The sequence below is a fragment of the Halichoerus grypus genome, chromosome 8 (assembly GCF_964656455.1).
Source record: "Halichoerus grypus chromosome 8, mHalGry1.hap1.1, whole genome shotgun sequence".
Classification (NCBI taxonomy): Eukaryota; Metazoa; Chordata; class Mammalia; order Carnivora; family Phocidae; genus Halichoerus; species Halichoerus grypus.
The window spans coordinates 62,610,791-62,628,883 of record NC_135719.1 but is presented as its reverse complement, the minus strand read 5'-3'; the positions used below and the strand labels follow the sequence as shown (position 1 = coordinate 62,628,883).

The 18,093-nt window shown below is 37.6% G+C and overlaps 1 protein-coding gene across 4 annotated transcripts in view; it reads right to left on the bottom strand.

Annotated features, from left to right (window-relative positions):
- The window catches only part of ATP8B4 (ATPase phospholipid transporting 8B4 (putative)), a 263,861-nt gene that overhangs the window by 133,522 nt on the left and 112,246 nt on the right, over positions 1–18,093 (bottom strand). For all 4 annotated transcript variants that reach the window (XM_078079369.1, XM_078079372.1, XM_036101921.2 and 1 more), the window contains exon 7: positions 1,892–1,964. In XM_078079369.1, coding sequence (XP_077935495.1) covers positions 1,892–1,964 — 73 coding nt within the window. The remainder of the gene's footprint in view (positions 1–1,891; positions 1,965–18,093) is intronic.

Genomic DNA, 18,093 nt, shown 5'->3' with positions numbered 1-18,093 from the left:
TGATTCAAAATCTTTTGTCTGCGTCCTGTGTCCTGGCCACATCACTCTGAACCTCCAGCTCACTTACCTTCCACAGGAGTCAAACTCTGGTTTTCATAAGCCACATCACCTGGATTTCTCATTCCATCTCTTAAGAGTCTACCAGTATTGCCTTACCTCTCCATCCAGGCTTTGTCAGAATGACTAGGCCTATATAAGGCCTATAGGGCTTGCCTAGTCCTGAGGATTTCTCAGCAGAGCAGTGCTCTCAGGGCCTCTGGATGAGACCACAGCTGCTGTAGGCCATTCTCCCGTGCAACCAGAGCAGCTTATCCAGAGCATCTCCCTGCCTCTTGTTCAGCCTTACTTTTGCAGGCTCCTAATTGCTTCCCAGGCTGAGTGTTTTCTCCTGGAAAGTGACTGTATTCCAACAAGGACAGAGACACTGCTACCCAAACTGGGGACATTGGGAAAGTATCCCCTTCAACAAAGCAAGGATGTCTGCTCTCACCACTCTGTTCAGGGTTGTATAGGAGGTCAAGGGCAGTGCCAGAAAATGAAAAGGTATCCAGACCAGAAGGGGAAAATGAAATCATCTTTTTTTTTTAGTAGATGACATGATTGTCTGCATAGAAAATCCCAGAGGACCTACAAGAAAGTTACTAAAACTAGCAAGTGTGTTTAGCAAGGTCTCCACATACAAGGTCAATATATAAAACCCCATTGTTTTTATATATACTACCTGTGAACAGTTAGAAATTGAAATATCTAAGTACCATTTACAGTAGCACCAAAAAACATGAAATACTTAGGTATAAGCCTTACAAATATGTGCACAATCTCTATGCTACAAACCATAAAATACTGATGAAAGAAATCAAAGGTGTAAATAAAAGGAGAGGTGTATACCATGTTCATGGATCATAAGACTCAATATCATTAATTCCCCCCAAATTATCTATGGATACAATGCTATCCTAACCCAAATTCCAGCAGACTTTTTACAGACATTGACAAGCTAATTCTAATATTTATGTAGAGGAGTGCCTGGCTGACTCAGTCAGTGGAGCACAGGACTCTTGATCTCAGGGTTGCCATGTCCCATGTTGGGTGTAGAGATAACTTAAAAACTTAAAAAAAAAACAGATAAATAAAACTTATGTAGGAAGGCAAGGGAATTAGAATAGCTAAAACAGTTTTTGAAAAGAACAAAGTTGGAGGATTCATGGTACCTGATTTAAATCTTAGTGTACCGTCACAGTAATCAAAACAGTGTGGTATTATCAAAAGAAGAGATACATAGATCAGTGGAACAGAATAGTCTAGAAATAGTCCCACACATATATGGTCAACTAATATTTGACAACAGTACAAAGGCAATTAAATGGAGAAAGGATATCTTTTAACAAATGGTGTTGGAACAATTGGGCATCCATATGCAAAATATATATATACACACATATACCTTTAACTACACATCTTACTATGTATAAAAATTAACTCAAAATGGTCATAGACCTAACTGTAAAACCTTAAATTATAAAACTCCTAGGAGAAAATATATACTCTAAAAAAATAAAGTCTATTAAAAGAACATAAAAAAAAATTGTATTGTTATTAACATAACAATAAAAATTAAAAAATAAAATAAAATAAATTTAAAAGATCACAAGGGAAATTGAAAAAGAGATAATCACTTAGGCTTATCTGAGTTACCATGCTATTCAAAGTAATTAATCAATATGTTTTTAACAACATTTTATAATTGAGACTTCTTTACTAATACATTCTGGTATTCTCTTAATTATTATGAATTAGTATAGATTCACCAAATTTGCAAATGTAAATACTTCAGTACATATGCTATTTTAATCTGAGATAAATTCTGTAATAAACAATATTAAATACTCACAGCAACAAATTGGTTATTTTCTAATTTAACGATGTCTCCCACTTTGACATTCATCCATTTTTCATTCTGCAGTCTAAGAACAAAAACAAAATTAATTGTTTTCAGGAACAGAGCAGAATCAAGGGAGTGTATTCACAATGGTACATCATATAACAGAAGCAGATAAGACTTTTCTAAAATGCTAAATTCAAAGGACCTTACATAATAAAATCTTTTACCTGAGTGATGTGGGAACTAAGGCCCAGAGAGGCCAAGTGATTTGCCCAAGGATACCCAGTGAGTTAGGGGTATCCCTGGGACTAACTCAAGATGCCTAACCCTTGGCTATGTGATCTTTCCATCACCCATGGTGCCAGCTTTATATACCAGCTATTAACTCTTGCTTATGTTTCCTTGACCAGAACAGTGGCCATTAGGGATGGCGGGGGGGGGGGGGGGCAGTAATAAATTCAGTCATTGACATTCTTTTCAGACTCTATATTTAAAAATATAGAAATAAAACATCACTGCCATTGTCTCCACAGTCTATTTAACCAGAGGCAAAGAAAAGTGGTCCAGGGCAATAGCTAAAATGCAAGTAAGAGAAAAAGAATAAAAATTTTGGAAAGGACATGAACAATGAGTGATAAAAGCAGCCTTGGAAGACTGAATGAGGAAGAACACCCACCAATCATCCATAAGCACTGTGACTGAAGGACAGCCTTGGTGGCACTTTAATGGCTAGGACCAACAGCTCAGAATTGAGAACAATCTGGCTGAGATGCTGCCCTGTTTTCTTTTGGGCTTATGTATATAATGGAGCCCCTAGTCTACCCTTCACCAGGTTCAAAAGGGTTTATGATAAAAAGCTATTGTGTTTAATGTAGGGACCCAAAGGGGTATGTGCACCCCGATGTTTATAGCAGCAATGTCCACAATAGCCAAACTGTGGAAAGAGCCAAGATGTCCATCGACAGATGAATGGATAAAGAAGATGTGGTATATATATACAATAGAATATTATGCAGCCATCAAAAGGAATGAGATCTTGCCATTTGCAACGATGTGGATGGAACTGGAGGGTATTATGCTGAGCGAAATAAGTCAAACAGAGAAAGACATGTATCATATGACCTCACTGATATGAGGAATTCTTAATCTCAGGAAACAAACTGAGGGTTGCTGGAGTGGGGGGTGGGGTGGGAGGGATGGGGTGACTGGGTGATGGACACTGGGGAGGGTATGTGCTCTGGTAAGCGCTGTGAATTGTGCAAGACTGTTGAATCTCAGATCTGTACCTCTGAAACAAATAATGCAATATATGTTAAGAAAAAAAAAAAACAAGAAGAAGATAGCAGGAGGGGAAGGATGAAGGGGGGGAAATCGGAGGGGGAGAAGAACCATGAGAGACGATGGACTCTGAAAAACAAACTGAGGGTTCTAGAGGGGAGGGGGGTGGGGGGATGGGTTAGCCCGGTGATGGGTATTAAAGAGGGCACGTTCTGCATGGAGCACTGGGTGTTATGCACAAACAATGAATCATGGAACACTGCATCTAAAACTAATGATGTAATGTATGGTGATTAACATAACAATAAAAAATTTTTTTAAAAAAGCTATTGTGTTTAGTTGGTTGGGTCCCTTGTGACATGTTGGGGAGACAGGCCATCTGGAAACAGACCACCTGTGGCAGTATACCATGTTGCTAATCATCCCTTCTGAAATTCTCTGAAACATAAACCAGCTTTGTTTTCTGAGTTAAAAGCCTTCCTCACACTTCTTTCCCAGCAATCCTCTTTTAAGAGAGCAGGCTGGGATGAGGACAGGTTCCCCAACAAGTTAAGGTGGGCAGGTAAATTTCATTCTGCAACTTAAAAAACAAACCCTAATTTACTTGTTTTTATAGGCTGGAAAACAGTTTTAAATATTTATACAACTGTGAAATATGCCTCACACTATCAACCCTGCTGGGTCATTTGGCTTAAACACTCAAAGAATTTTTCTTTAATACGGATCCAAGTACATGTTGTTCTGGAAAGTTTTCAATTGCAGCATTTTCATCTCTAGCCAGAATTCAATCGCTTTTCCAATGCCACACTTTTCTGCACTTTATCTAGTTCGACAACAATGGGAGAACGTAGGAAGCCTTCTAAATCCCATTTTATTTATTTTTACAGATACGGATTATGTGCTGGTTTATTTCTCCTGGGTACCACCTCCTTTGGAGCATTAGTGGCATTTCTCAGGGGACAGTATCTCAGATAAAAGTCGATGTGAATGGACTGAGATAGAGACCGTGTCTTTATTTATGCAAAATGCACTGCTACTGAATTGCCTTGAAGTCTCTACTGAAAGTGCATCTGCTTTAGGGAGAAGCTCAAATGATATTAAGTTTCATTTCCAAACTTATTCCTCCTTCCTATCCACTGTAAGCTCTAGGAAGGACTGCACCCTAACTCTTCCACCCAAATGGAAAATCAACCAAAGCAGAAAGGGAACCCTACAACATCTCTTACACACTTCAAAATGCATATTTTATACTTAAGTTTGAACAGATAAATAGCAACAACCACTATTTGGGAGAACAACCCAAAACCTGAGTTTTCTCACATAAATTCTGGTCTTCTCAAGTCTAGTATCTTACTAGTATCTTATTATCTCCCCCTGTAAAACCAAAGCAATTGGAAAGAAATTAGTAAAAGTGTGGTGGTATCCATGGGAATTACAGTAGGCCATGTGTGATATCTTGGTTAAACCCCTTATTTGAATATATATCTGTCAAAAAATCTGGTAACTCCAATCAAAGGAGTGTTTTTTTAAAATATTATTTCCTATTCTACCTCGGCAGGTAATTATATCTACTAGGATCTCAGAGGTATATTTCAGTGAGCACTCAGGGTCATAGCTACAAAAGTATCCAAACTTACTGAACAAATATAAACTGATAAAGACCTGAAAATGAATTTAAACCCTCTGTACTTTAAATCCCACCATTTTTATTGTCCTACCAACTGCTAACACCACTGGTGACACAACATCAAAGACATACCAGCAGGACTGGAGGGGCAGACAGGAAGACTTGCTCTAAAGCTCATCTTTGAAATATTCCTAGACTTTTTCTGAGATTTTTAGCTTGTAGAGTAATTGCATTTCGTCATCATCCTGAAACAATGAGAACACACTCCGTCTCTCCATGTGTGGTGCAGCTGTTCTTGGGGCTCGTGTTTGAAGCAAGCTTGCATCACAGCTCTGTGAGGGAGACACAGGATGGCCTCATGGGCTGTGATGATGACACCTGGCTCCATAGACTTGGCACCAACAAACGTTGCCTTTACCTTTGTCGGGGAAAGCCCTTCTGCTCCCATAAAGGAAGCAATATATGTGTATTCTGAAAGCAAGTTAATTCATTTCATTGCACTGAATCCAGAAATTCCAAGATTTTAAAATAAGGTTCAGTTTTCAGTATCATCACATAATTATTTCAGGTTTTGAAATGACATAATCTAGTTAATGGTTCTTTGAATCAGGCTTTTCTAAAATACACCAGTTAGAATGACAAAAATTGACAAGGCAAGAAACAACAAATGTTGGAGAGGTTGTGGAGAAAGGGGAACCCTCTTACACTGTTGGTGGGAATGCAAGTTGGTACAGCCACTTTGCAAAACAGTGTGGAGGTGCCTCAAAAATTTATAAATAGAGCTACCCTATGACCCAGCAATTGCACTACAGGGTATTTACCCCAAAGACACAGATGTAGTGAAAAGAAGGGCCATATGCACCCCAATGTTCATAGGAGCAATGTCCACAATAGCCAAACTGTGGAAAGAGCTGAGACGCCCTTCAACAGACAAATGGATAAAGAAGATGTGGTCCATATATACAAATGGAATATTACTCAGCCATCAGAAAGGATGAATACCCAACTTTTACATCAACATGGATGGGACTGGAGGAGATTATGCTCAGTGAAATAAGTCAAGCAGAGAAAGTCAATTATCATATGGTTTCACTTATTTGTGGAACATAAGGAATAGCATGGAGGACATTAGAAGAAGGAAGGGAAAAATGAAGGGGGGGGATTGGAGGGGGGAGATGAACCATGAGAGACTATGGACTCTGAGAAACAAACTGAAGGTTTTAGAGGGGAGGGGGGGGTGGGGGGATGGGTTAGCCCGGTGATGGGTATTAAGGAGGGCACATTTTGCATGGAGCATCGGGTATTATACACAAACAATGAATCATGGAACACTACATCAAAAACTAATGGTGTAATGTACGGTGATTAACATAACATGATAAAAAAAAAGAAAAAAGAAAAACTAATGATGTACTGTATGGTAACTAACATAATAAAAAAATAAAAATTTAAAAATAAATAAATAATAAAACAGCTGCGGTAATGATAGAGACTTCACCTTAGTAAACTCACAAGCCAGTTGTTAAATAAGAAGCCAAAATTCCAGAAAGAGATGCATGAAATTTAAATTCCAAAGTCACCATAAAACATATGAAGTTAAACTGCCACAGAATGGCAACTAGAATTACTTTGACGAAGGAATTTTAAAAATACACCCACTAACTATATACCTAGTCTCGGAACGTCAGAGAATCTGAGTTCTGAGAAAAGGTGGTGAGAGATGGCAACTGTATATAGTAATTGTTTGATAAATTGATCTGAATCTGCTTACTCCTGATGAGACATCCAGAGCTGCTAGGCTATGCTGAGAAACTTCTTGAAAAAATGTAATTCTGAGTGAGATAGCACCAACCATGCTCCCTGTCAAACTATTAGCTCCAGAGGCTAGAAATCATTTGCTTTGAGCAAAATACCAAGCCCATTACTGAAGCATAATGGCAGAAGGAAATCTTCAATGGGCTCCTCAAGTCTCCCGTCCATACTTTAATACTTCTGACTGCCTATTAGCAACATAGATTTCTGAAAAGAGAATATCCTCAAAGCTACAGAAGACATGTTGGAATACTAAAAAGACAATCAAGGAAGTCAATATAACTGACCTCCCCTAATTAACCAGTCAACCCACATACAATGAGTTTGGTTTCTTCTTTAATCTCAAGCCCATGTCAGACCTATATCTTACAAAAATATTCTCCTGCCCATACAGATCTTGCTTTATTCACCACTGTATCCTCGGGACCTAGAATAATGCCTAATTCCTAGCAGGCAAAATATATTTGTTGACTGAATGAAAATAAATACAAAATCATTATTGCCAAAAACATTTGTTGAGTGACAACATTTCCCTGGATGTCTAATAAGAATTATAGCAACCAACATTTATTTAGTGCTTACTGTATTCCAGGAACTGTGCTGAAGCCTTCATGTACAAGGTTTCCAAACAAAAACAAGTGACACCCAATTAAATTTGAATTTCAGATAAACAACAATTTTTTAGTATAAGTATGCCCCTATACAATATTTGGAACATACTTATACTAAAATATTATCATTGTCTATCTGAACTTCAAATTTAACTGGACATCCTGTATTTTAATTTTCTACATCTGGCAACACTAGTCATGTATCTTACCTCATTTAATCCTCACAACAACCCTATGAGATAGGTATCGTTGCTACTCCCATTTTATAAAATAGAAAACTGAGGTTCAGAGAAAGAGAGACATTTGCCCTATTTTGCAACATCTATCAAAAATTTTAATGCCCACACACTTTGAAATAGATATTTCACTTTAAACAACTGATCATACAGGTGCTCAAAGATGGATGTACAATGATGTTTACTGCAGTATTGTGTTATAAACTATCAATACCCATTGATAAGGATTACATAGATATACCATGATACACCTATTTAGTTATGGCTCATCTACTCAACAGAATGAATACGATTCAGCCACCAAAAAGAATATGAATAGGTCTATATGTGCTAATATATTCTCTAAGGTACATTACTAGGTTAAAAATAAGCATGTGTAGGACACTGTATACACACGGTAAGATTCTAACTGCGGTTTGAAGCAAGGATATACCTACACACAACTCTGTTCTTACATACATAGAAAATTGCTTGAAAGACACACAAGAAAATATTCAGTAATTGCCACTAGAAAAAAGAAATGAACAGGAAAACTGGAATGGAAGGGAGACTTCATTTTATGGTATACTTTTGTGTACTGTTTGAATTTTTGGCATCACATATATTGATTAAATGACAACTGGGGAGGAAAAAATAGAAAAGAAAACTCTTCCAAGATCACATGTAAGTGGCAGAGCCAGGACTAGAACCTGAATCTGTCTGACTACAAAGCCCATGTTCTTAATACATCTATATTTATTATTCTTTTTTTTTACTACATTTTCAATGATTATTATGTTTTGCCTCTTTAGAAAAAAGTGGACCCTAAAGAGCTGAAGGGATTGATCAGAACAAAGTACATACTACCGTATTTAAAATCTGCTGATCCCAAAACAGCTTGCAGTCACGGTCCCCTGACACAAATGTTCAGTGAACAACAGCAATTTCTGTTTGTTTTTTTTTTTCGATTCCACTGCTGTCAGAGCCACACTAGAATAAGACATAAAGCTTGGCCCTAATCCTCTAACAATAGACTGGTGAACAGGATCTCATTACATTGAGAATGAGCATAATACTCATATCTTTGGAATCTATTTATTTTGAAATATGCAGATGTTCCCCTCCTTTTTCTCCCCTCTTATTCACACAGTGCTTATGCTGAGACAGAGTCACACAGGGAGGTCTGAGATCAGCTGGTGAAGATGCTCTCATACCAATTTGCCCAGGGCGGTGGGGGGGGGGAAGGGGTGAAGAAGGTAAGATGATAAAAGATGTAGTCATTCAGCATGGATAATTTAGTTTAATGATTTGCTGAGAAACAGTAATCAATTTCATAGATGTCCTACCCAATTTACATAAATCCTTGCAGATTCTATTGTGCATTAGGATGCACAAACACACATACAATGTAGCCTTCCTATTCTCAAAACAGAATAATCGATTCACTAAGTTTCACCTGAACAATAAGCCTCCTGAGAGTTGTGCAGAAAGTGTATTCTCTTTAATCATTTCCCTAAACTGAAACCCTTCTCCTGAATCAGCCTCCTAAGGTCCTGTCTTCTGTAAATTCTTAGGATTCTATTAACATATGCCTAATTGATAATGGGACCACAAGAAAATTGGAAGAAAATTATTTCAAAAGAAGACTATTAAATCTGCTCTCATATATCAATGCTGAAGGAAATGCCTTACATTGACCATGGAGAAAACAGACCTGTTTAGGTCCAGCCTGATTTCTGGGCAGCAGATTCAGAAGATCATCTGTGTGCAAGGAGTTTATCAGCAAGTTCTCTTTATATCAGCACCTGCGGGCGAGTGAAGGAAACAGAGGGGCAGAGGGGGGGTTGGGCTGTTGATACAGTCACAACAGCAGCTCGGCCAACTTTACGGGGAGCTCTGGAGCTCGAACAGGCCTTCCGAGTTCGATCCAGGGCGTTAGACCAGTATACCTTGGCATTGTTCACTTGTTGGATGCAGTGTGACTCCAGCAAGAAGGGGCGACCTTGAGCCAAACGGCTCTCCTCAGCCAATGGCAATTCCCAGAAGGGACTGACAGCTGAGGGTTGTATACAGGCAGCCCTCCTGGCAGCTGGAGGAGTATGTTCTGCAGGCTGGAAGGGGACAAGGGGACCAGGGGTGGCACAGCAGAGCAGCTACTACAAACTGAGAGCCCACTTCCCCATTTTGCTATTGACATGCTCTTGTAATTAGAATATTCCTTTTCAATTCTAAACTATTTCACCTTTCTCTAGTTCCAATTCCAATTCTATAAAGTCAATATGAGCAGCTGCCATGATTCTTTGTATCTGTCCCTCCATTTTATGACTTTTGGAGAAAAATCTGTACAACTTTGGGTTGTCCAATTCACTCCTTTTTCCAATGATTAGTAAATGAAGTTGAAAGATAAATTTTTAGTAGCTCACCATTAAAAAATATTCTACTGATAACCACTGACTACCCAAATATCCTAGAATGTCTACAGCAGGGGGTGGGGGGGGGGAATCACTATTCCTGAAATACTCCTCATATGATAAACATATTTTGATGGAAAAAATTACAAGAAATCACCTTAGCCTGAGTAGATCAACCATTCTCTTCATCTAAATTGTCACACCTTGGGGCGCCTGGCTCAGCTGGTTAAGCGTCTGACTCTTGGTTTGCCTCAGGTCATGACCTCATGGTCCTGAGATCCAGCCCCAGGACTGGCTCCATGCTCAGCAGGGAGTCTGCTGGAGATCCTCTCCCCCTCTCTCTTTCTCTCTCTCTCTCTAAAATAAGTAAATAAATATTTAAATTGCTACACCTTATTTTGAGAAATCAGAGAATATGCTTTGACCAAGCAACTCTTTTTGAAAAACACCCCAAAAGAAGATAGCTCCCAGTGGAGGAGAATGAAACCTGAATATCTTGGTTCCAGGATAAAAGACCTATATTATGTTTCCCATTGCTATTCTTAATCAATTTTCCTATATAGGGCCAGGTTAAGAGAGAACCAAATGTCTGTTAAGCCAGAAAAGAAATATTAGTTGGTTAACGTGCCAAGTAATAACACATGCCATACCAATATAGATAAAGCAATGATGTCTCTTGTGTGATTTGATTTGCTCTAGTCAGAGAACCTAATATTTCTGGAAATAGGATTCCTGATTTTGTGGCACAAAGTACAGCTATGGATATTACTGGAAGATCATGAGTTTAGTTACTTACTAGATTTATAGTCACATTAAGTCCTGAACACTTTTTAAGAAAGTCTTTAAATGTTACTTTAAAGTAGAACGTAATGTTTATCATTTTGAGTTCCTCAGAAATAGGATAGTATGTAGGTAGAATTCTTAATTAGATCATCATCCAGTAGCATGTGAAGTACCATCACCCTTCATTAGTGAGTTCAAGACTGCTCCATATCTGCAAAATGAACACCGAGCCAGGGGCTTCGTGTCAGAGCGACAAGTAGAATTAGATACAGACTCTAGTTATCAGGAAACCTAGAGATTTGTGGGAAAACATAAATATGGCTCTTAAATAACACCAGTTAAATCATCTTTGCCTTCTGATACCTGGAGCATGTGGATATTCTTTTAGTCAGCAATGAAGAATACCTGTACTCCAGGAGAATGATCTCAGTATTAGACTATTTGCCATACAGCTGTCATCAAAAGCCCAACAAGAAAACTGATAGACCAGAGAAATTGACTAATAAAGTATATATTAACTTTCATTCCTCAAGATATTCCCAGCTTTGTCCCCTTATACAGTGAGCTCACCAGAAAACTATATGCCTGGACTATATTACTCTGGTCCCTCTAGACTTGGCTTCTCATGACTTAACATCATGCCAACAGATTTCAGTCAGGATTTACTTGTGGTCATGAGTAAAATATCTCCCCCTTTTGAGGATTCAACCATTATGTCATTTATATTTCTCTCAGGACCAGGATAAATCTTATTGCTCGCAATTACTAGAATGCTTTCTTTCACTGGGCCATCAGTTTTGTACCCTAGACACTTTCATTACAAAGAGAGACAAAGTTCAAGGTAATGTTTCAAATTCATGAATGTCAAATCCTAGTGGATTGTTTATTTTTTTAAGATTTTATTTATTTATTTGAGAGAGAGAGACGGATAGTGACAGAGATAGTGAGAGAGAGCACAAGCAGGGAGGAGAGAGAGAAGCAAGCTCCCGCTGAGCAGGGAGCCCGACGCGGGACTTGATCCCAGGACCCTGAGACCATGACCTGAGCCGAAGGCAGATGCTTAACCGACTGAGCCACCCAGGCATCCCCTAATGAATTGTTTAAACAAAAATTTGGACATTTTATAGTAAAGACTCTGTCCTTTGAAGATGACATTGTACGGATAATCTATATTAAAGAGGGCACGTACTGAATGGAGCACTGGGTGTTATACGCAAACAATGAATCATGGAACACTACATCAAAAACTAATGATGTAATGTATGGTGATTAACATAACATAATAAAATAAAAATAAATAAATAAAAAATCTTGATACTTTCAGAAACAAAATATTATTCAGAAAGGACAGGAGATTGGAATCAATTTGTTAAAATCCTTACATTCTTAAAGAGGAGAATCCTGACCTTCTATTTATGAAAGAAACAATGTAACATGGTAGAAAGTCTGTGTCATTAGAATCAGAAGACATGGACTTGGGTCCAAGTTCATCACCAATCAACCATGTGACTTAGGCAAGAATTTGAAAAAAATTGAAGTTTTCCTCTATGACCTACATTAATTGGCTCAGCCAATCCCTCAGAATGCCCCTTGATTCATAACACTAAGGTCTTTAAAACGGGATAAACTCATCTGACATTTCAACACCTGTCTATCAGGACATCTGTGAATGTCATGTAAGATAAATTTATGCAAACATTTTGCAAACTATAAAATAATAAAGTACTGTGACTATTTTTGTTATTATAAAGTATCTCATTATAAGGATGGTACATTCTGATTTTTATTTCAAGTCTTCGAAAGAGCTATCTATATTCAGTGTCTCCACTTCTTGACTGCCCATGCTTTCTCCAGTCAGGACTTTTTCTCCATCTCTCCAACTGCAACCTCTCTTCAAGTTGCTAAATCCAAGGATGAGTTCTCAGTCTTCACTGAGTTTCAATGACCCATTCTACATCTCTGCAGAAAGACTAATATCTCAACAGAATTCTGGTCTCCCAGTCTAGTCAAAGAAAAAACCCCAAAAAACAAAAATAGAACACTACCGCAATGGCATCCTCCTTCCCAGTATTTCCCATCCTGGAACCTCAGCTAAGAACCATGGACTTCCAATTTCTCTCTTCACACACACACAATATGGCAGCATTTTTATTGGTTCTATCCTCAAAATACATTTTAATCTTTGGGTTTTAGATGACATGAAGGGAGTACTGTTACTTTATTGGGTATAGTAATGGTATTATGGCTAAATATATTGTAAGCCCTTATCTGTTCAAGACAAGTACTAAAATATTTACTGATAATGTGATATGACATACAGGATTTGCTTTTATAATACCCCAGAATATAAAAAGTGACAATGGATACAAAAGTAGGAAAAAGTTAGTGGCTGCAGCTGAGTAATATTACCTAAATATGAATTCATTGTATTATTCTATTTTCATGTGTTTGAACATCCATAACAAGATATATTCCTATTTTTTTTATATCCTACATTACTAACATCAAGTCCATGGCATCATCTCATCTGGACAATGGTAGGAAACTCCCAATTTGTTTTCTTAATCCTGCTCTTGCTCCTCTCTGCAGTTCATTGTCCAATACAGCAGCCAGAGAAATCTTTTTGTCATTCCATGCAATTCTCCTGACTAAAACCCTCCAATAGTTTCTCATTACATTGAGTATAAAATTAAAATTCCCCACCATGACCTCCAAAACTTCACTCTGGCCAACTTCTCAGAACTCCCCTTTATCACAAAACTTTAGTCAGAGTAGATACCTTACTATCAAGTTCATTTCAACTTTGGTGCTTTTATACTTGTTTCTTTTACCCAAGATTTTGACATGCCTAGCTCATTCTCAAATCAAATCTCATCTACTCAAAGGGTCTTCTCTGGGCACCCTACTTGAAATCACTTCCTCATCTCTAATCCCATTACTCTCTATTCTAGTAACCTATTTTATTTTCTTTGTTGTAGTTATAACTACCTTAAATCATATTATTTGCTTATATTTTGCTTATTATTTGTCTTCTCCTCTTATAGTAGGCCCCTTATGGCAGGGATTTGTCTGTCCTGCTTATTTTTATATCCCCAATATGTAGGACAGTGCCTGGCTCATGATATATTTATTCAGTGAATATTTGAATGGATTAGTTATTTCCATGGTCATTCATGCTGTGTGCTTAGCATATTTAGCTCTGGGCCTGAAGTGAGTAATAGTTCCACATGGCTACACCTGCTGGGGAGACCCTAAGAAAGTCTAGCAGAGGTAACTGCAAAATACAGAAAGAGGGTAAGGGTAGGATGAATCATTTCAGGCAAAGGATAACAGTTTAGAGAATAATAACATTATTCATTTTCCCCAAAGTGTTAACCTTTGACTTATATTTCATATGGCTATAAGGCAAGATGCGCATTCCACAGGGATGCCAACTTCCTTCATGGTCTTTAAACTTCCAATTTCTTTATTATTAATATGTCATGAATGTATATTGCTGGTTAAAAGAATAGGAAAAATAAACACACAAAAATCATTTTACTTCAAGAAAGAAAGAAAGAAATTAAGAATAAGTAGATTCTGCTGACCTCAATAAATACTGAGCACCCACTATACATCAGGCAGTGGGCCAAGCACTGGGGATAAACACAGTGTAGTTGATGGTATAAAGAGCCTCACAGTCAATGGGAAGTCTAAAGTGAACTAAGTATTAAAATTCCCTGGCTATCTCTAGCCTGTGGGAGCACAAAGAGAGTACTGATTGCTCCACCTGCCTGGCATAGATATTGAAGAGATTTCCAGAGATAATTAACATAGGAGCTGAGCCCTGTTGGATAAGGAAGGGAGAAGAGAAAGAACACATTGCGGGTTTAAGAAAGGCAAGTAGTAATCACGGATCACTACATCAAAAACTAATGATGTGGTGATGGATATTAAGGAGGGCACGTATTGAATGGAGCACTGGGTGTTATACGCAAACAATGAATCATGGAACACTACATCAAAAACTAATGATGTAATGTATAGTGATTAACATAATAATAAATAAATAAATAAATAAATAGAAAGAAAATATTTTAAAAAAGGATATCTTTTGATCTGAACTATTTTACAGAAAGAAAATGGTCAGGAATGTGGATGGCTTAGTACAACCTGGTCCTGCTTAGAGAAACTATATTCAATGTGCACACTACACCAGCAAAAACCCTGAAGCAGTATCTCTGTACATACATAGAAATGTCATTGTTTCCCACTGGAGGAATTTATTAGAAGACAAAATTTAAACTATATTTTCAAACAGAACACACACACAAAAATACTATAACCAACAATAAGCAATTAATATAAATAGGTAAGTTACTGAAAAGAGAAATACAGTTAATATTAAAAAAATAATAATCACCCTCAGTAGAAACCAATTAATTTTTAAAATAGCAAGATACCTGTTTATACTTATCTAGTTGGCCTAGATTTTCTAAAAGAGAATACTCAAAGTTGCAACGATACTGTGGAAAAAACACTCATTTGTTCAAAGGGGAGGATAAATGGGCACAATCTTCCTCAAAAGTAATTTAACAGTATGCATTAAGAATCTTTTTATAAAGGCAATGTAGATTCCCTAGAAATAGAGCCTAAAGAAATAATTAGAGATGCATATAAAGTTTATCAAAGATGTGCCTCTGAGAATTTACAAAAACAAGAAAATTAGAAACAAACTAATTATCCAACAATAGGGGAACATTTAACACATCTATTCAGCTATTAAAAATGTTTTCCAAAAACTGTTTAATGCCATATATGAGTTATCATGTCAAAAAAAGTGGAATACAAATTATATATATGATGGGTTTTTGCATATATGCATGTTTGCAGAAACCAAATAAATACAAAGGTGAGGGATAATACTTTTCTCTAAAAAGCAGAAATTTTTACTGTTTTAGATTTCTTACATTTTTAATTGATTAATTTTGGTTAAAGACTCACCTCTTCCAGGAATTCTTGTCTGACCCCCAGACCAGGCTAAGTACCTGTCTTCAGTACTTCCATGGCAATAAAAACCCCCATCGTCATACACACCATATTGAAACTATCCACTTGTTTATCTCCCTCCTCCACAAATTGTGAATCCATAAAACAAGAAGTGACACATTAATCATCTTTGGTACATCCCCAATATTTGGGGAACTAATGCAAACCTAAGCATTCTTTTTTGCTTCAGAGCAGCCATATGTCTGGTTTTAATAGTACCAGAATAATAATTCAACTGGACCCAATAAGATTGGCTGTATTGTTGAGCCCCATCAGTTTTTCCAATTCAAGCCATCAGGTTTGGGGTATGAGCAGGAACTGCAACATTCTCCCCTGCCCCAACCTAGGGCATGAATTGGAGCTCCCAAATTAATCCACTATCTCTGGACCCTGAAGGCCTAGGTAAATTTGACTTTTGGTGAAGGTCCTTACACATCTTTTGCCCCATGCCCCATAGACCATAATTCTATAAGTCCCTGGAACAGCTGAGAGCCCTGGGTTAAGGGTTGATTTATCAAATGGTGTTTCCATTTCTCATAGTTTAGAGGAAAGGGGGATGATAAAGTGTTTCTAATGCAATCATTTTATTTCTCTCTAACATTACTTAAGTCCCAACATCTCTAGAATTTTCTGCTTCCTACATATAGCTAGATGATGCCTTTTTGCCTGAGGTAGACTCTGGTCTTCTCTATTAGGAAGATGAAAGCTTTCTGCCAGAAAGTTGCCCTTTTAATCACTTTCTGGTAAACATTCTATCTTGTATACTCCACTGTTCTCCAGGATAAAATTTTTCTCCTTCAGAGCAATGATAGGCTGGCCTCACGCTCTCCCCAAGCCCTCCACGCTTTCTAGCTATCAAGAGGTTTCAGACCTTATGGTTTTATTTGTAATCTGCAAAAATGTATTTAAATATGTGTGTAAGCAATCTTCTCTCTTCTGAATTTCTTTCCTAATCACAAGAGCCACTACTGGGAATTGCATTTTTGACTTGGTTAATTGGGAGATCTCATGCCTAGGATGGCGGCCAATAATTAGGTACCATTTGAATAGAACTTATATTAGTTCAACATTATCAGCACCTCAACATCAACAAATTAGAAACTCAGATTAGAAACTCAACATCAACAAATCTGCATGCCAATTCTAAGCATTTATGCTGTGGTCCTTTGCATATTTATTTGTATGAACTCTTCTATAATCTCTAAGAGAGACATCTAATATTCTAAAGTGTTCTCTACTCAAAAGGGCCTATATCGAATATTGTTTTTCTATCACTTTGTATCTTGATTCCAGTGTTCTTTCTTCTTTACTCCTAAAAGAAGAGTGAGAAAGAGATACAGAGAAAGGATTAAATTTGGAATACAGAAGGGATAAAAAGGAGAATCTGAAGATATTTGCCAATTCAGAATGAAAGGGTATCTCTGTTAGTCTATACATAAGAATGAGCGACAACATCTCTGTGCCTCAACACCCACAAGAATTGGGGCCAAAGGTAAAGAAAAGTCTTAATGGAACTACTTTCTATAATGAAGGATCAAGTGAAGAAAAGAAAGTCCAACAAAGAAAACAGGACATATGCTAAGCAGTATTTCTCAAAGTGGGAGGTGATGTTGTAGCAGGTGATGTTACCTGATGGGGAGCAAATAAAGGAAGCCATGACCCTTTTCCTATTTTTTTTTCTTTTTCTTGCTCTTACTAGAAAATCAGGCTCTGTTATTTTAAAAAACATTAACCTATTTCTTTCACCCAAGTTTTAGAAAGAAGAATTAAGTGAAGTAAGGCAATTTCTATTAAGATCATGTACCTGACAACTTATGATGCATAGCTGTTACCCCAGAACCTATTTCTAATAAAGCAAGTGTTGGCAGAGCTGAGTCCTCAAGGGGGTTAAATCTGGCTGGTCCAGCCCCAGCTGATAGAGACAGTAAACAGGCTATATGGTAGAGGTCAGTAATTTCCAACAGATACCTAATAACTAAGTCTAGAGAGGAAAAAAAAAAAGCCTTAGCTCTCCCCTTTAGCCAGAAAGCTTTACTTTTTTACATTTTAAAACTATTTACAGTTCATATGGTTTCCAGACCCACTCCCTAGAAGCGAGGGCACAGTTCCCTGCCTGGGTCTATGAGCTGTCCACATGTGATTTCTCAGGCAGTCAGCCAGATGAGCATTTGATTTGAAAATTAAGCCTTAAATTTAGCAGTGTGAAGAGGGAAAGTATGTCTGAACACAAATGCCTGGAAAGGAGTAAGGTTACCAGATGAGGCAAGCTGGATTAACAGGATTCGTTAGCCAGGCAATTCAGAAAGTCCTGCTGGAGGGAATCTGATGCAGACACAAACAAGCCCATCTCCTCTTCTCTGTTCAAGTGTCCTGGGCACCCAGTTTACCACATTTTTGCTTTTCTGACAAGCTACAGTCTGGGGGGGCAGCTGCAAAAAGAAACAGT